The following is a 16,379-nucleotide window of genomic DNA, read 5'->3' on the forward strand; positions in this document are numbered from 1 at the left end:
TGGGACATGACATTCCACTGCATTTATTTCTACATCCTGTATAGCTTATCCTTTCCCTCTCTCAAGCAGCTAGTCTACTCTGGTAGGGGGAACTGGTGACTGCTTTATCACTCCTTACTTCTCTAACCATATACATTTACATTTTTTAAGGCACATATCAATAACAGATTGGGGAAATCCAGTGCAGAGACACTGGGGTAGTGGTATTTGGAATTGTAATGTAAAATGTCTGTAAAATATCTGTAACTACTAAAGTAGCCAGTGAGTCTGCATGAAAGGTAGATGTTTGTAATAAAATGGTGCGTTCATGTGTGTATATATAGTGAGAAGCTCAAGTTACTTTTTCCCAATCGAATCTGCTCCCTCATCCATACCCATCAAGAGAACTCCACTCAACTGGAAAACCTTACATGGTAGGGCATGGCCCTTAGGACATCAGGAAGTGCACACTGAATATCCTTTATTAAGAATTGTATTGTTTGAGCATATTTTAGTGTGTCAGACAGGAACTTACAACAATGGAACGTGCGCATTGTTGTACTGTGCTCTGCCACAATACTGTGATTTTATCAGCTTTGTGGAATCCGTGGTCTGTGAGGATCTACGTAAGGCTATAGCTTTATGCACATAGCTTATTGAGGGATCTGTCTGTGGAGATTGTGATGAACTTAAAGTTTAAGACTTGAAAATGTATATAAAACATTTTGAAAATGTATATTAAGATGAACATGCAAGGATTTTTACATTCTTACCATGAAACGTTTCTCAATTATTATATTTGTGTTTTCAGTATTGTCAGGCATAGGGCAGTGATTAATAATTTGTTTTAATTATATATTGAGACCGTTTCTTTCTAGATCTAAACTCGAGATAGCTTTATGCAGCCTAACATTAGATTGATGTTATTTAAATCTAGAGACTTTACTGTTGTACTGAATTCTGTTCCGTTTTTTCATGCTGTTTTTTCCACATGGCGGCGCTGGACACACCACATTGAAGAATGATAGCAACGATTTTGGACTTCCTGTTTAGAAAAATTCAGGAAGAAGAAGAGGTAATGGCGACTTTGCTGGGACCCGAGTCCCCTTGGACAGAGAGGAATAAAATATATCGCAGTCGGAATATTTTAACAAGAATAAGGCAAAGTCAGATTGCAGGTCGAGGCTTCAGCAGAGGGACGCAGGTAGGAATTGTTTGTGGATTTTGACAAAGCCTGTCTTACAGAAACAAGTCGTGATCAGGAACTGAGCCGAAGAGGCGACATCTCGGCAGTTTTAATCACCAAATCACACCGATGTGACATCTGGCTAGTTAACGTTTGCTATTTAACATGTCAACGTGTGGCTTAATGTACTCTTAAGAGAAGCAAAGAAACTCCGATTAAGCCAGCTAAGGTTAAAGAAAAGTTCACTGTTGGCTTGGTTCTGTTGTCTTGACTGCTGAGATGTAGGCTGAATCAGCCTAATTTATTTTTCTTTCTATCTATCTAACAAGATTTTGTGTATTTATGGTTATCTTTATATAGACATTTCTATCTATTGTAATTAACAATAATTGAAATGTTTGTTTCTGCATATAAACAAACCATGGCATTTGAGTGGGTAAATGCTAGCTAGCATCCCACTGCCATAGTGGTTTTAGCTAGCTGGCTAGCTAAACGTTCATTTTGCTTGGCGTTGATCGTATACATTTAGCGTCTTAAGATTTCTTTTTCCCCCCATCCAAGAAGCACTACGACTTTGAAATGTGTTCATTTATTAGCTAGGTTAGGTAACCTAGCTAGCTAGCTAGTTATAGTATCAGATCGGTCACAATTAGCGTTGTAGGTGTATACCTAGGTTAGCTAACCTAGTAACTTTTTTTTTTTGCACAGAGGGCTAGATAACATTGGCTAGCTAATCTAGCCAATCTTCTGGACGTAGCATAATGCTTAGCAAAACCATTATTCATTAGAAACAACAAGGGAGAAAGTGGTCTGTGGATGGCTTACGTTTAGCAACACTAACACGTTCTGTATTTTACTGTGAATTTGTGCTTTATTAAGGCGAATGTAATCGATCAAAATGGACGTCCAGAAAGGCTTGCCTCACGGCCGCTTCAAAAATATGAAGTTACCGTGCGTTCACACTAGGAAGCAAGAAAGCGACGGGAGATCCTAATTCCCTAAAATTAGGCCAGTTTACAATTCGATTTAGTGACAAGCGACGACTCGAATAACTGCATTACATCCGGCTAATCAGATACTAATCAAGGGAATTGCAGTTTATTAAATTCTTTCATTCGGAGTCTTGCGTGTCTTGTTGTTGTTGTTTTTTTGCTCTATATTTAGCAAGTAAAATGACCATCTGAATGATGCTGGTTAAACAGCTTGCTATAGACCCCTTCAAAGTTTGTAAACAAAGATGACGGCGCGCACGTTGTCGTTGGAAGTGCCATCGATCCACCGTGATGACCCACTTTTTTTTAACAACTAACTGAATTACCAGAAGATTAAGATATTGTATGTATGCATGTCAAAAGAGTCTACTTTTATCCTTACAGAATGATGATGCATAAGGACAGCCTTTTATGTTTAATAAGGTCCTTTAAAAGCGAGAGTAATGGCAGAATCTATTCTTAAGTCCCTATGCTGATCAAATTGATTTGCATGTTACAACATCCATCTTTGTACTGTTTGTTCTAAATAGTGTCTAGGTATTCATCAAGCACATGAGCGATCACCTTATTTGGAGACCTGACTATTTTTACCTTATTGTGTAGCTAGCTAGTTCGCAGGCTCTCAACCAGGTGCAGCTATTCCAGGTCTTCTTTTTGGGACCTAAAAGATGTCTGGCTGGTTTCTAAATGTCTACAATGTCTGGGATTTAGCTTTTCTCGCACTTCAAGTTTACCATCTAAATGGTCTTTTGTGTGGTACATTAACAAAGCTTAAAAATGCCCAAAACACAAAGCCGACTTTGATGAACCGAGAGTTGGTCTTGTTTTGTTTTGTTTTGTTTTTGCAATGTTCGATTTTATTAGTGTATAACATGCATGTGGCAAAATAACTATATGACACAAATCAGTCTTCTTATGATCACACCTCAACACCTGCACTCTAAGTTTTATGTATTTTTTGTTTGTAAGATGTGCAGTTTATATAAATTGTATTATATAAGTTGTATAAATGGGATCACCAGTGTGGATTAATGGCACAAATTTCCACTTTTGTTACCAAAATGCATGCACATCTTTCTGGTGATGATGCTCCTAAACCATCTACCGCCAGTGTTAACCTGAGGATAACTGTTAATCTAAGTTCATTTTCAGGCCAATTTGGCAACTTTTTGTGAACGGGTTACTTGCACGTTATTGATAGTATTATACCAATGTATATGAAATATGAATGGCACACACAAGTGAACTCTGACATTTTTCTTCTTATTTTCAATTATATAATCATCCATCCAACATTCACAACATGCCAGAAGATTTCAATGAGGCACGCAGTCATTGATGGGTAAACTGCATCTGCTTCCTACATAATGATGAACAGTTATCCTTTACTCCTTGCACAGTTTGAAGATTCCTGAAAACTGAATGTTTTCACTTCCTTTGATTTGGAATCTGACATAAATGGTTGAATTTCTTGCATAGTCCACTTTTCAGGGAAGTACTATGGTAATTTTTAAGTACTTAATTTTATGCAAAGTAAACGTGACGTGGTGAAACATTTCATTTTATTAGAACGTGTAAATTCCTTCAACCAGTTGTACCAAAAAAGTGTAGTTGATGTTCCTAGAGGCTAGTCCTGCAATTTGTTCCTACCCGTATTCCTGTTCTGTTTGTTTCTACCCATATTTCTGTTCTGTCAATGCTCCCAAACTTAGAAAAATAAAATCTGGCTTCATATACAATATAATAATATATTTTCATCTACAGAAATAATTCTAAGAAAAACAGTGGGTGGACCTAGCAGAGATTTTTGGCTTCTTTGGTGATATTTGGTGACATTAACACCTCCTAATGTGAGCATATGGTTACCCAGATCAATTAACTATTTCCAGGTTCCCATTCTCCAAAGTGGTCTTTACCTACTGACTTTCTAAACTGCTGGGTTTTCTTGAGTTTTCTCAAGCTTGAAGCTGTGGATAAGAAGCTAACTTAAGTAATGAAGTAGTCTTTGGTTGGCCCTTAGATCATACTGGCAGTATTTTTTGTATGAGTATTTTTTTGTATAACTTGTATGACAGTATTTTTGGAGGAAAAAAGGAAGTCTCCCAAAGACATAGGATATGAAATACAAACTCTGGAATTTGGAAAAGAGGATGCATGTGATAATATAGTTTGTCTTAAGTACAGTTTCCTAATTGCAAAAACATGTTGACAAACCCTGAGCTACAACATAGTTTTGGAGCATCATCGCTGCGTGTCGTCTTGCTGTGTTCCCATTGGCTGTTGCTGCTCCGCAGCTCCCGGAGGCTCTGCTCCAGGAGAGGGACAACAGAGCCCGCTGGCATGGCATCCCTGTGCTCGTGCAGGAGCTGTACGCTAGCAGTCATCTGAACAGTGACTTCAGTCGCACACGAACTGTGCTCAAGGTAGCGTGCACTCTTAATACACAGCTTTCCCTAATGCAGCCTAATGGGAGAGTGCTAAATATTTACATTTATGGCATTGAACTGACGCTTTTATCCAAAGCAACTTGCTGAAGCTTTTATCCAAAAAAGACTTACAATTGTGACTGAATACAGTTTGAGCAATTGAGGGTTAAGGGTCTTGCTCGTTGGCCCAACAGTGGCAACCTGGTAGTGGTGAGGCTTGAACTGTCAATCTTCTGATTACTAGTCAAGTACCTCAACCACTGAGCTTCTCTGTCACTAGTTGAGGATATCCTTTATACCACCATGCTAGCCTGTTCCTGAAATAACCTCTGGTAGCATATATGAAAACAAAACTTAAACAGCTATTAATTTCTTCGCATGGATAAAAAAATTCAGTCAGTCCTTCCTGAGGTGTGCTATATTAATATACTTTAAATAAATACTTTTAGTGTTTGAAGTTGTTGGCTCTTAATTAGATTGTAATAACTCATTAATATCAGTCTAAATCAGGTAATGTACCATTGTTGGGCTTGTGGTACAACCAGGTAGTTTTGCACTGGGGAAATCTTCACCCAGCAGGGAAAAAATGAGGGCTACCAGTACCATTCTAGTTAGTGTGAAGTTAATGTAGTATCAGGTTCTTTAGTTGCCAGACAACTAGACTGAAGGTACTGTCTCATTTTTAAAATAATCAGTGTGTACTGCTTATTTATGGTAAACATCTTTTGCTTGTTGTTCTCTGTACATTTTGGTGGAGTAATTAAATAGATAATTAACAGTCATTAATTGCAGAAATGTACAAATGTAATTGACATTGTGTATCAGTAATTTTGGTCAGTCCTGTCCATTGTGTATAATGTACAGTGCACGCCAAACTACAAGCTTTTTTTTCTAAAGCATTTTGCATAAAACAATAAAGCAACTTCTGCATGTAGATTATAAAACGGATAAAAAAACTGATGCGGTCCTGATGCATCTCACTCCATTGTTTTGAATTTGGCCGACACTAGTGTCCACTGCTCTCCATCCACTCTACCAGCAATTTTTCTAAAGAAAACTTTTGCTTCTTTTCTGCATACAGACTTTCAAACAATCAGGAAAACCCTGATGTGTCTTACTCCATTTCAGGAGCTGTCTTCCTTGCTCTCAATGGAAGCCATGTCGTTTGTGACAGAGGATAGGAAGACAGCCCAAGAGTCCACCTTCCCAAATACATATACCTTTGACCTCTTTGGAGGAGTGGATGTAAGTGTTTATTCTGGTCTTGCACCTTTGTCTCGCCTTGAAGCAAATGAATATTGAATGTTCGTGTAATATTTATATAAACTGAAGGTTTTGTGTTTTCATGTGTGTTAATTACCAACTATTTTTTTTATGTTCAGCTTCTGGTTGATATCCTGATGAGACCCACTCTTACCTCAATGAAGAAAAATAAGAGTGAGAGAAGAATCATATCATTAGGCTATTATCGCTGAACAATTAGGCTCTAGTCTAAGAAACAGTCTAAGTTGAGGTGTTTTGTATTTTCCCCCAAACATCTGTGTGTGCAGTTAGAAATGTGCATGTTGTGAATTATTTCAGTGAACGATGACTTGGTGAAAGACTGCCTCAGTGTACTTTACAACTGCTGCATTTGTGTAAGATCTCAGCTTTTCTCTTTCATCACATTGAAGTTCACTGTCATGTTTTTCTGTGATTTGTTACGACAGTGTGTGGGGTGGTATTTTTTCATTTACATATAATAAATCATAAACGGCAGTAACTAATGCTTGTGGTTTTTGCTGTTTCTCAGACGGAGGGTGTGACAAAAAGTCTTGCAGCAAGGGATGATTTTGTCTTCTTTCTCTTCACATTGATGACCAATAAGAAGATTTTTTTGCAAACTGCTACTCTAATAGAGGACATTCTTGGTGTGAAAAAGGTCAGTGACCTTGAATTAGAAGCATTGGGTAACTCATTATTATTTAAGCATTATTCATAGTACAAATTAGGAACTGTATTATTTCTTGTTTTATTTAGGATTTGATACTTTCACCTTTGTTGTCAAGATTTTTGGAACAGATCGGAACTAACAAAGATACGAACGGCTACAGCTAAATACTGAGACTTTAGTCAGGAAACCATCCAAACTATCAGAGGCTTTTGTTTTCATACTTCCTCCAGCACTACTTTTACCTCCTTTGAAACATTTACAAACTCGATTTGTTTGCACTCACATTAACTAAGGATTACTGTGTTTGGCTGAGTTTATTAGGCGTCATTACTGTGTTTGGCTGAGAATATAATGCAGCATTACTGTGTTTGGCTGAGTTTGTCTATGTAAATGACTTTCCTCTTCCACAGGAGATGATCCAGCTGGATGGGATTCCTAACCTGCCTGGTCTGGTTCAGAGTTTTGACCAGCAGCAACTTGCCAACTTCTGCCGCATTCTGTCTGTCACCATCTCGGAGCCAGACGTGGGAAACGATGACAAACACACCCTCCTGGCTAAGAATGCACAGCAGAAACGCAACACCAGCCCCTCCCGTGCTGAGCATAACCAGGGTAAGCATTCTTTAGAATGGCATTTCACTTTTTCTTCCTGCTCCTGCACACCTGTATCATGAAGAGGTTAAAGACAGTTCATTACAGTTTAATTAAAGTGCAATCTTTCGCTGTAAAACCCATGACCTTTATCTTATAGTTCAGTATTCATTTATGTTTTTAGGATGCCAAGGCCCCAAAAGTGAAATGAAGTGGAATTCTGTTTTAACACACAGTAGAAATGTTGGTTTGCACACGGCCTGTCATTATATGGCACTCCTTGCCTATTTTTAGCTGCATGTATATAGTGCAGTGACTTTCCTTCTCCTCAGTGACCCTTCTGAACATCCCTGGCTTTATCGAGCGCCTCTGTAAGCTGGCAACACGCAAGGTGTCAGAGGCCACAGGCGTGTCCAACTTCCTGCAGGAGCTGGAAGAGTGGTACACATGGCTGGACAATGCCCTGGTGCTGGATGCACTCGTACAGATGGCCACAGATGAAGTGGAACAAAGCAGTACTGGTAACATTGCTGTTTTGAAATGTGTTTTATTCGCAATGGATCAAAATATTTCTTTTTACGTGTTTTTTTTTTTTTTCCTAGGCTGCAACTGGCAGAGTGTTTACAGACACTGATACTTTTTGCTTTCAGAGTCTTCAGATGAGAGCACGCTGGCCACAGCTCCCCTCAGGCATCGTCTGCCTCAGTCCATGAAGGTTGTCAATGAGATCATGCACAAGGTGGAGGTACTCTACGTGCTATGCGTGCTGCTCATGGGTCGACAGAGAAACCAGGTGGGAATCCCGACTCCACTCTTGAGCTTGCTGTCTGAGGGCTGGTTATTGAAAGAACAGCCCCATCTGCTAGGCAAAGTCTACCTGCCTGTTTTGAATGTCACTGGAGTGTTCTTGCACATGTCTGCAAAAATGTGGAATTTAAAAACACTCATTGTCAATCTATTATAGATTTCAGGTGCTAAGAGTTTTTATATGTATATATATATATATATATATATATATATATATATAATAGGAAGGAACTCTTCCTGCTTCTCTAGAAACCTTGTGTGCTTCACTACAGTTTTGAATTTGTTTCTCTCTATATTTAGAATGCACTTCTACAGGGAGATCTATACTATCCAAAGGTCTAAAATTTGTGCGTACAAGACCTACTACTTATGAATTTAAGTTCATCAATGACACTAAAGATAATTTGGTGCTGTTGTCACTTGAAGAAAAGAAGAGAGAAATCACTCAGCTTTAACAATACCAACTTTTAAAAGCAGAATGGGTCTGACATCCATCTACATGTCAACTTAGTCAGCTATTAATCAATTTAGTCAGCTATTTTGCAATTTCAGCAGAACACTTCGCTGATTTTGCATGAGATGTTAATCCAAATAATAATTCAAAGGAAAAACAATCCTGGATATCCTATTGTATCTCCTTGTTCTTGCCCAACATAAATTGTATCCCAATTTATGGATCACATTTTTCACCCAATTTAGTCCTTATCTACATGTTAGAGGCTCTATACCTTTCTACAAATCCTTGAATGCCTGAAAGACCTAACGATACCTGTTGGCTCTGAATTTGGGCATTAAAAGTTTATATATGGCCATCTCAGCGAAGATGGATTGAGAACTTTAAAGCATATTCATAATGCAAGACCTGAAAAGACCCCTCCCACAGGTATTTCTGTAAGGTTGTCAGAACTTGTTAACTCTAAACTACTCTAGCTTTGACTCCAAATATTACACAGATAAGAGGAGTTAGTATGTGTACTAAAATGGGACCATCCTATCCAAACCTCTTTTGTCATTTTTTAAAATTTTCTGGCCCTATATGCACAGTATTTTTGCTCTAACTGCTTATTTCTTCCTTATCCAGCTTCTAATGGAATATACAAGTAGCACGTCTTGATAACCTTTATACTTTTTAAAGTTACTGGATAACTTTTTTTTGGATGTTTCAGTTAAATCTGGTTTAAATACTACCATCCATTATAAACCGTCATATTCTCATTCTTATTTACAATATAACTCTTTGCATTCCAACATCTGCAAAAACTCCATACCTTCACAGCGATTGAAATACATTTTCAGTAAGAATGAAGACTTCCTACAGAAAGTGTGAAAATGTTCATAACTCATTTTCCTAAGGAAGTCCTAGATTTCCTAGATGAAGCCTTTTTTGTGTTTAACCTCTTAAGAGAATGAATGCACTGACCAGTGGACAGTCTTTTGCTACAGCGTCAAGAATTCCTTTGGTGCTCACTTATCCTACAAATAAAACAGTGGCTATTATACTTAAACACTTCAAATCCTTCAGGATGATGGAGACAGTGTCCCTTTAAAAGGAACCTCTATTCATCTGCTAAAAACAAGACAAAAACATCAGACATGCTTGTCAATAATACCTGTAACCTGCAACTGCTCTTTTTGCAGTACATGTAAATGTATTAACATAGCCACTAAAAAACACTGCCCTAAAAGATAAATTACTGCAGCAGTGGTCTTGCAAGAGATGTAATAAACTGAACCACAGAGAACCCAAGAGAAGACTTGCTGAACATTTTTGTTGAACACCTTCAGACCATCAGAATTAAGGATTTGTCTTCAAAATGCAAAGAAAGGGTTTCAGAACTTTTGATGTGTTCTGTGAAGCCGGAAGACTGTTACACCTAAGGCACTTCTCTGCATTTATTTTTTTATCTTCCAGGTTCACAAAATGTTGGCAGAGTTCCGCCTCATCCCTGGCCTCAACAGTCTGTTTGACAAGCTGATCTGGAGAAAATACACTGCCGCCAACCATGTTGTGCACGGTCAGAACGAGAACTGCGACTGCAGTCCTGTGAGCATTTTCTCCCACTGTACATATCGTATTGTCATCAGATGGCTTCCCTTTACTTGAGTCTTTGAATTGCCTCATCTTACTTGCTGTTCCTCTTGTTGGTAGGAAATATCATTCAAAATCCAGTTCCTCAGGCTTCTCCAGAGTTTCAGTGACCACCATGAGTAAGTAACAGGCTGCTTGTTTACCTGGAGGGATCTAATGATGTATAAGATGCCCAGGGTTAAATCAAGGATGCTGTTTTGTGCCAGGAACAAATACCTGCTCCTGAACAGCCAGGAACTGAACGAGCTCAGCGCCATCTCATTGAAAGCAAACATCCCTGAGGTTGACGCTCTGGTCAACACAGACAGGTGAGCTTGGTCTGAAGGTGAAAATGTGTAGCATGCTCTCAGACATGTAGCTTAATTATCCTGACATAAAACAGCTGAGGCTGTTGGTGAAGTGCTGGTTATCCTTTGTTCTAGGAGCTTGGTGTGCGATGGTAAGAAGGGGCTTCTTACAAGACTTCTCACTGTTATGAAAAGAGAGCCTCCAGATTCTTCTTTCAGGTGAGGCCAGACTGTCCGCTGCAGCCGGACCACCATCAACCCTGACGCCACTGCTGTATTCTTACCAATAATAACATTATGTATATTCATTTCATGAAATTTTTAAAAATCCTACACAAGAAAAATCAAAAAGCCAGCACATACAGGGATAACAAAAAATGCAGTAATTAAGTTCTTCTGGAATATTCCTTGTCCTATGCTGAAGTCTGAGTTAATGAGGCTGTCCGGACCCCCTCTGCCAGGTTCTGGCAGGCCCGTGCAGTGGAGAGCTTTCTCAGGGGAGCCACTTCATATGCAGACCAGATGTTCCTACTAAAACGAGGTCTGCTGGAGGTAAAGATATCATTTCAGCATACCCGTCTGGGTCCTCTTTTATGGAAGCATCAAATATTGCTGAATTCACTAGAAGCCCGGAGTAATATGAATAACATTACTGGTTTCATTTAGGTTGATGTGTCATGTTTCTGCTCTCATTGTGCTGTTGAGGCCATGATTTCATGGACACATTTTCTTTCATTCATTCATTCATTCATTCATTCATTCATTTATTTATTATCATTAATAATAATAATAATAATGAGGTTTTTCAGTTTTCCTTGATCTACTTTTCCTCTTCCTTCAGCACATCCTGTTCTGCATCATTGACAGTGGGTGTAGGTCCAGAGACGTGTTGCAGAGTTACTTTGATCTGCTGGGAGAGCTCATGAAGTTCAATGTTGATGCCTTTAAGAGGTTCAACAAATATGTGAACACAGAGGAGAAGGTATGAGGCTAGCTCCACAATTCCAGCAGTCCAGTTGGAAGCACCTAGCAAATACAAGCTCTTCCACATATTCCAGGTTGTGGCGCGCTTATCTCACGTTTGCCCACATGAGTGTTTGCATCCGCCAACGTGCATGCGCTCTGGTCTGCATCCAGTTTCAGGCCTTCCTGAGTCAGATCGACAGCTCTCTGGTTGACTCCAATATGCTGCTGCGCTGTATCGTGCTGTCTCTGGACCGCTTCGAGAACCTGGCTGAGGATGTGCGAGGTATGACCAGTTCTACTTCCGGCATAGGTGTTTTAAAAGAAACCCACACTGGATAGATGTGTAGACCTTATTATGTTACAATATTAAAATATGCTCTAAAAAACATACAGGCTATTTGTTATTAAAATAAATGGCTTTGTCATTTTTGCCAAATGTATATTATTTACACACGCAGCATACTTCAAATGGATGCAATGGAGGTAAATTCCACTTGATCAAGTGCAAAAATAGGGGGGGAAAAAAAAAATGAAGTGCTGCATTTTGCAATTACAAAGTGCTACGTTGCGGTACATGATATTCTGTTAAATGTGGATCTTCGTGGCTATCGTGGTGATAAGAAGCAGGGAAAGCATGGCAGTACAAAATATAGAGCTACCTTTTGACTCTGTTTTAATCACATTTAGCACTAAGGCATTCAGTAAACTGTAGAGTAATATTGGCCCATGTTTATGGATGATTTAATGTACATCATTTACATTTACGGCATTTAGCAGACACTCTTATCCAGAGTGACTTGCAAAAATGCTTTGTCATTTACTCATAGAGTATATCCAAGTACAGTATAGTAGGTTAGAATCAAACATACCAATGAACTAGAATACTGTAGAATACAGGGATGAATGCTGATGCCTAGAAGTGCAAAATACATAAGGTCTGTCTTAAACAATAAGTGCTATAAACAATAAGTGCTAGAGTTTGTTAAAAAGCATAAATAGTGCCCTACAATAAGTACTAAATTAGTCAGTCAATAAGGGAGCAGGGTCGGTTGTCCTTTAGATGTTCTGCAAATAGACGGGACTTCAGTCTGTAAAGGTTTATTAGTATCCTAGTTAGGTGGTATCATCACTTTTAGTGGTAAAGGTGTTTACTACGTTTTCTTGTAGCAAGGGGATCGCATCTCTCCTTATTTTAATTAAATAGCTTTTAGATTAGGTACTCAAATTATCTCTTCGACTGAATACCAGAGTGACTTTGAGAAATACTACGTATTATTTTATTAACATGCATAAAGTAAAGTTTTGTATGTGCCAGACACGAATGTGACCAAAGTACAATAAACAGTCAAACAGATTCTTTTGATAAGTACTATAAGTGGCACTATCTGTCATGGATATGGCTTCAGTGTAAGCTACTTCATTTAACATAATGCAACTCGGCGAACTACATTTTAATAGCTTATTGATTATTGCCCTTTTAAGTAAGGGTTATTAGTCAGCTAGTCATTAAACTACACAGGATGATTTGGACCCTGTGTAGCACAACAATCAAACACCTCCTTTCCTCTGAGGCCATACAATATTTGAATACTGTTCGTCTTTATATCAGTGCTGTGGCTTCTAAAACATTCATGTTAAGGCTGCTAATATGGAGCTTTTTATTGGATACTGCCATGGTCTGTTGAAGGGGTGGGGCTGTGTGTGTGCGTAGCTGACAGTCCTACTTTCAAATGGTTAGTAATCCTAAATGATACTTAATCAACATTTCAGTCGAAATTAAGGGATAAAGCAGTTTTTAAATGATTATAGCCTGCATTTGCTAGAAAGGATCTTTAGCAAAATTCAGTCTTTGTATTCTATTTTAAGGTTTTAAGCCTGAAGGCTAATCTGTTTGTGTGTGTGTGCGTGTGGTTACACACATGGGGTTGTGTATGTGTGTGTCTGTGTACGTGTGTGTGCGGCTTGTAGTAGTTGAAGTGCTCTCCGAGTGCTTTCTCTTGTCCTTCATGGCTCGAGTGGAGAACAGACTGTCCTTTCTCTTTCGTCTGATCAACATCATCAATGTACAGACTCTTACCCAGGCAAGCTTTCACTGCCAGTACACAGCCCTGTTTTTAAGCTTGCAAAACTTTCATTCGGTTTCATCAGTAGCACGTCCTGCGTAAACTGACTATATTTACACGTTGCGGCTGCTAAATATGTTATGTCAACCTGATCTCCAAAATGCTGTCTCTGTAGCATATGCTCTCATAAAAAACCTTCTCTGCCCCCCCGGTCTACTTTAGGAGAATGTGAGTTGTCTAAACACCAGTCTGGTGGTGCTGATGCTGGCACGAAGGAGAGGCAAGCTTCCCTTCTACCTGAGCGCTCTGCGTGAGAAGGAGCGTGCAGAGAAATACCCTGGCTGCCTGCTCAACAACTTCCACCAACTGCTGCGCTTCTGGCAGCATCATTACCTCAACAAAGACAAGGACAGCACCTGCCTTGAGAATGTAAGTGCCAATACCTGACTCACCGCATTTGCTATACTTCAAATTCATATTTGAAATGATTTCACAGTATATTATTATCTGTATTTATTTTTAAACCTAATATGCGATATGTTCTTAAATTGTAGAATATGGTTCAGTTTCCCAAAAGTAAGACCTCTTACAGGCATTATGTATATAATCGAAATGCAATGTATATGTTCTTCTGTACAGAGCTCCTGCATTCCTTTCAGTTACTGGAAGGAAACGGTCTCGGTTCTTCTTGGTGAAGACAGGACTTCCCTTTGTGCCATAGCCAGCTACATCGATGAGCCATACATGGAATTGGATGGGGCTCTGCTTGAGGATTAACCCCCTGGGAGTGGCCTCGGGGGAGCCGGGCTCCACGGCCGCACATCCCGTTGGCTCACCCCTCTTCTGAATTTAGAGCAGAGACTCCGGCCATGGGTTTGACGCTCTGGGGCCAGCCCTCTCGACCCACTCAGTGACATGTAGTAACTCATGAGCGAGATTCCCGCGGGCCCTCTGATTACCTGGTCAGACTGTAGGGCTCATCGCCTGCTGGGCCCCCCGTCTCAGCACTCTCAGAGGAGAGTCTGCCTGCTGAGCTCACATCAAAGTGGTACTTTAGGAGATGGAAGCTCTCATCTGGATATGTTTGTTGGTGATATGCTTTTAGATGAAGTTCAATTTATTGGAGCTTTGTTTTTACTGTTTTTGGTCGGAGGAGGGGGTGACAAATATGAGAATATATTTGACACAACAATCCTGAGTAAAGATTAATGAGTTTGGTCCAGTGTAAATGTTCAGAGTGTGTCGACGCATACCTCCGCACTGCTAAGCCTTGATTTTGATCGAATTTACACACCTGACACATGAAGAGCCTTTTGAACGAGAGAGAGCAGAGAGAATATCTTTTGTCTATATCCATGACTACTCTGTGCGAGAGGTGAGCTCTGCCAGGCTGAGGGATCTGGCCTCCTGGAGAAGCCATTTGGCTTGTCTGTATCACAGTGACCTGAGAAGGAGGCACAGACATTAATGGGGAGATGGGATCCCATTGTGTACTTGGGCCCCGCTTATCCCTCTCCTCTGTGAAGAAGCAGTAATGTGAATTTGTTCCTTATTTGCCTCTTTGCTGAAGGTCTTGGTTTCTTAAAAGCAAACGTAAATGCAGACAGGACTAGTTAGTTTTAATGATCAACACAAACACCAATCAAAAAAACACTTTTTTTTTTTTTACTTTTTTTTTAGTCCTGTTGTCTCATGTTTTCGGAGTGAGCACAGCAAGTATTTAAAAAAACTATGCAGATGCATCCACACAAGGCTCATAAAAAAGAATAAAATGCTTGTCTTGTTTATGTAGCCTTCCCATAAATGCTAACAACTTATGATGGTTCCTTTGGCTAAGATCCAGAATCTACTGTACAATGTGACAGAGATCTCTCTCTGTCTAGGTTTGAGCTAGCCACTCGCTAGCCATTAGATAACTAGCAGTTTTGTGTTGTCAGTGAGCCTTTCTTTGACAGAATTAAAAATATTTAGTTCTTTTCTGGTGCTCAATACTGGTTAGGCAACCTACATATGAGCAAGATCAGAAACTGTATCGACTACCTCATTCCAGCCCACTACAGTAAGTTTGAGTGATTATTAGCACATTTGATCTGCACATAAGCTTGATTTATAAAAATTATTTTGTTCATAATTAAATGTTTCACTTCTGTTTGTTTGTATGTTTGTTTGTTTGTTTGTTCTTTAAATAAGCACCAAAAGCATAAATGGTTCACTTTCAATTTAGGGAGTCGCACACTTCTTTAGAGGTTATAGGTTTCTCGGTTGCCCGATTCATATTCATGCAGCTCACGTTTATTAGCAAGAGACTTTGTATAAGAGAACCTAGTGTGGTTGCCAGGGTAGCAGTCTCAATTCATGTAAACGGGTCTAGATGATGCTAGAGGTTGAGGTTTGCTGCTCTGTCAATTTCTCAGAGTTCTAGAATGTGTTTAGCGCCATATACGCTACCAACTAACATTACCAGCATCCAGCAATCTTGAGGTTTCCTACCTATGAATAATATGATGGGGAATTATGCTGGACTTGTAATGCATGGCTAGGCCTATAGGTTTTCACCTATTTGTACATGTATACTGAGGCTAATGATATTTTTTGTCATGCGAATTATTGAATCAGGTGGCCAGAGAATCAAGCTTTTCGATTCATTTAAGATGTTTTTCCTGTGCTCATTTAAATTAAATGCTATAGTTGATGTAAGTTTAGCTGTTGCCATAAGAATATCTCTTCTTTGTATATGAAAATATTTCCAACAGCTTTTTATCATCCATTTCCTGTTACACATATTTTCTTTGGGACTGATGTCTGCCAATATTAGCAACATGGCTATGTAATTGTTCAAAATATGGGATTATTAAAGCTTCCACTCTATAGTTAAAGTCACTGAAACCCAGTAGGTGTCTTTTAATAAATTTGAGTTTACTATTTTTACGTCTGTGTCCAATATATTTCTGAGCCATCACTGTGATCAGTCGTCATGTGAGTACTGCAGGATCCAGAGGTTGTTGTCTCTTTATTGAGGTTGGCTGTTGGACTAAAGCCTTGAGAACTTCCCAGCAACTG

The 16,379-nt window shown here is 39.3% G+C and overlaps 1 protein-coding gene across 2 annotated transcripts; it reads left to right on the forward strand.

Annotated features, from left to right (window-relative positions):
• The first annotated feature begins 1,039 nt into the window (after positions 1 to 1,039).
• Positions 1,040 to 16,247, forward strand: trpc4apa (transient receptor potential cation channel, subfamily C, member 4 associated protein a). 2 transcript variants are annotated; one of them, XM_027001898.2, is made up of 20 exons: positions 1,127 to 1,183; positions 3,468 to 3,499; positions 4,452 to 4,580; positions 5,712 to 5,828; positions 5,966 to 6,020; positions 6,165 to 6,220; positions 6,376 to 6,504; positions 6,927 to 7,128; positions 7,440 to 7,628; positions 7,758 to 7,900; positions 9,827 to 9,958; positions 10,064 to 10,122; positions 10,210 to 10,311; positions 10,426 to 10,509; positions 10,752 to 10,842; positions 11,132 to 11,272; positions 11,428 to 11,539; positions 13,225 to 13,337; positions 13,542 to 13,748; positions 13,959 to 16,247. In XM_027001898.2, exons 4-20 carry the CDS (start codon positions 5,733 to 5,735, stop codon positions 14,094 to 14,096), a joined length of 2,049 nt encoding a protein of 682 aa, XP_026857699.1. In that variant the 5' UTR covers positions 1,127 to 1,183; positions 3,468 to 3,499; positions 4,452 to 4,580; positions 5,712 to 5,732; the 3' UTR covers positions 14,097 to 16,247. The 2 variants fall into 2 exon arrangements, with proteins under 2 accessions (XP_026857698.1, XP_026857699.1); XM_027001897.2 differs by lacking the exon at positions 3,468 to 3,499 and having other exon boundaries at positions 1,040 to 1,183.
• The last annotated feature ends 132 nt before the right edge of the window (positions 16,248 to 16,379 follow it).

Source organism: Electrophorus electricus, chromosome 20 (assembly GCF_013358815.1).
Source record: "Electrophorus electricus isolate fEleEle1 chromosome 20, fEleEle1.pri, whole genome shotgun sequence".
Taxonomy (NCBI): Eukaryota; Metazoa; Chordata; class Actinopteri; order Gymnotiformes; family Gymnotidae; genus Electrophorus; species Electrophorus electricus.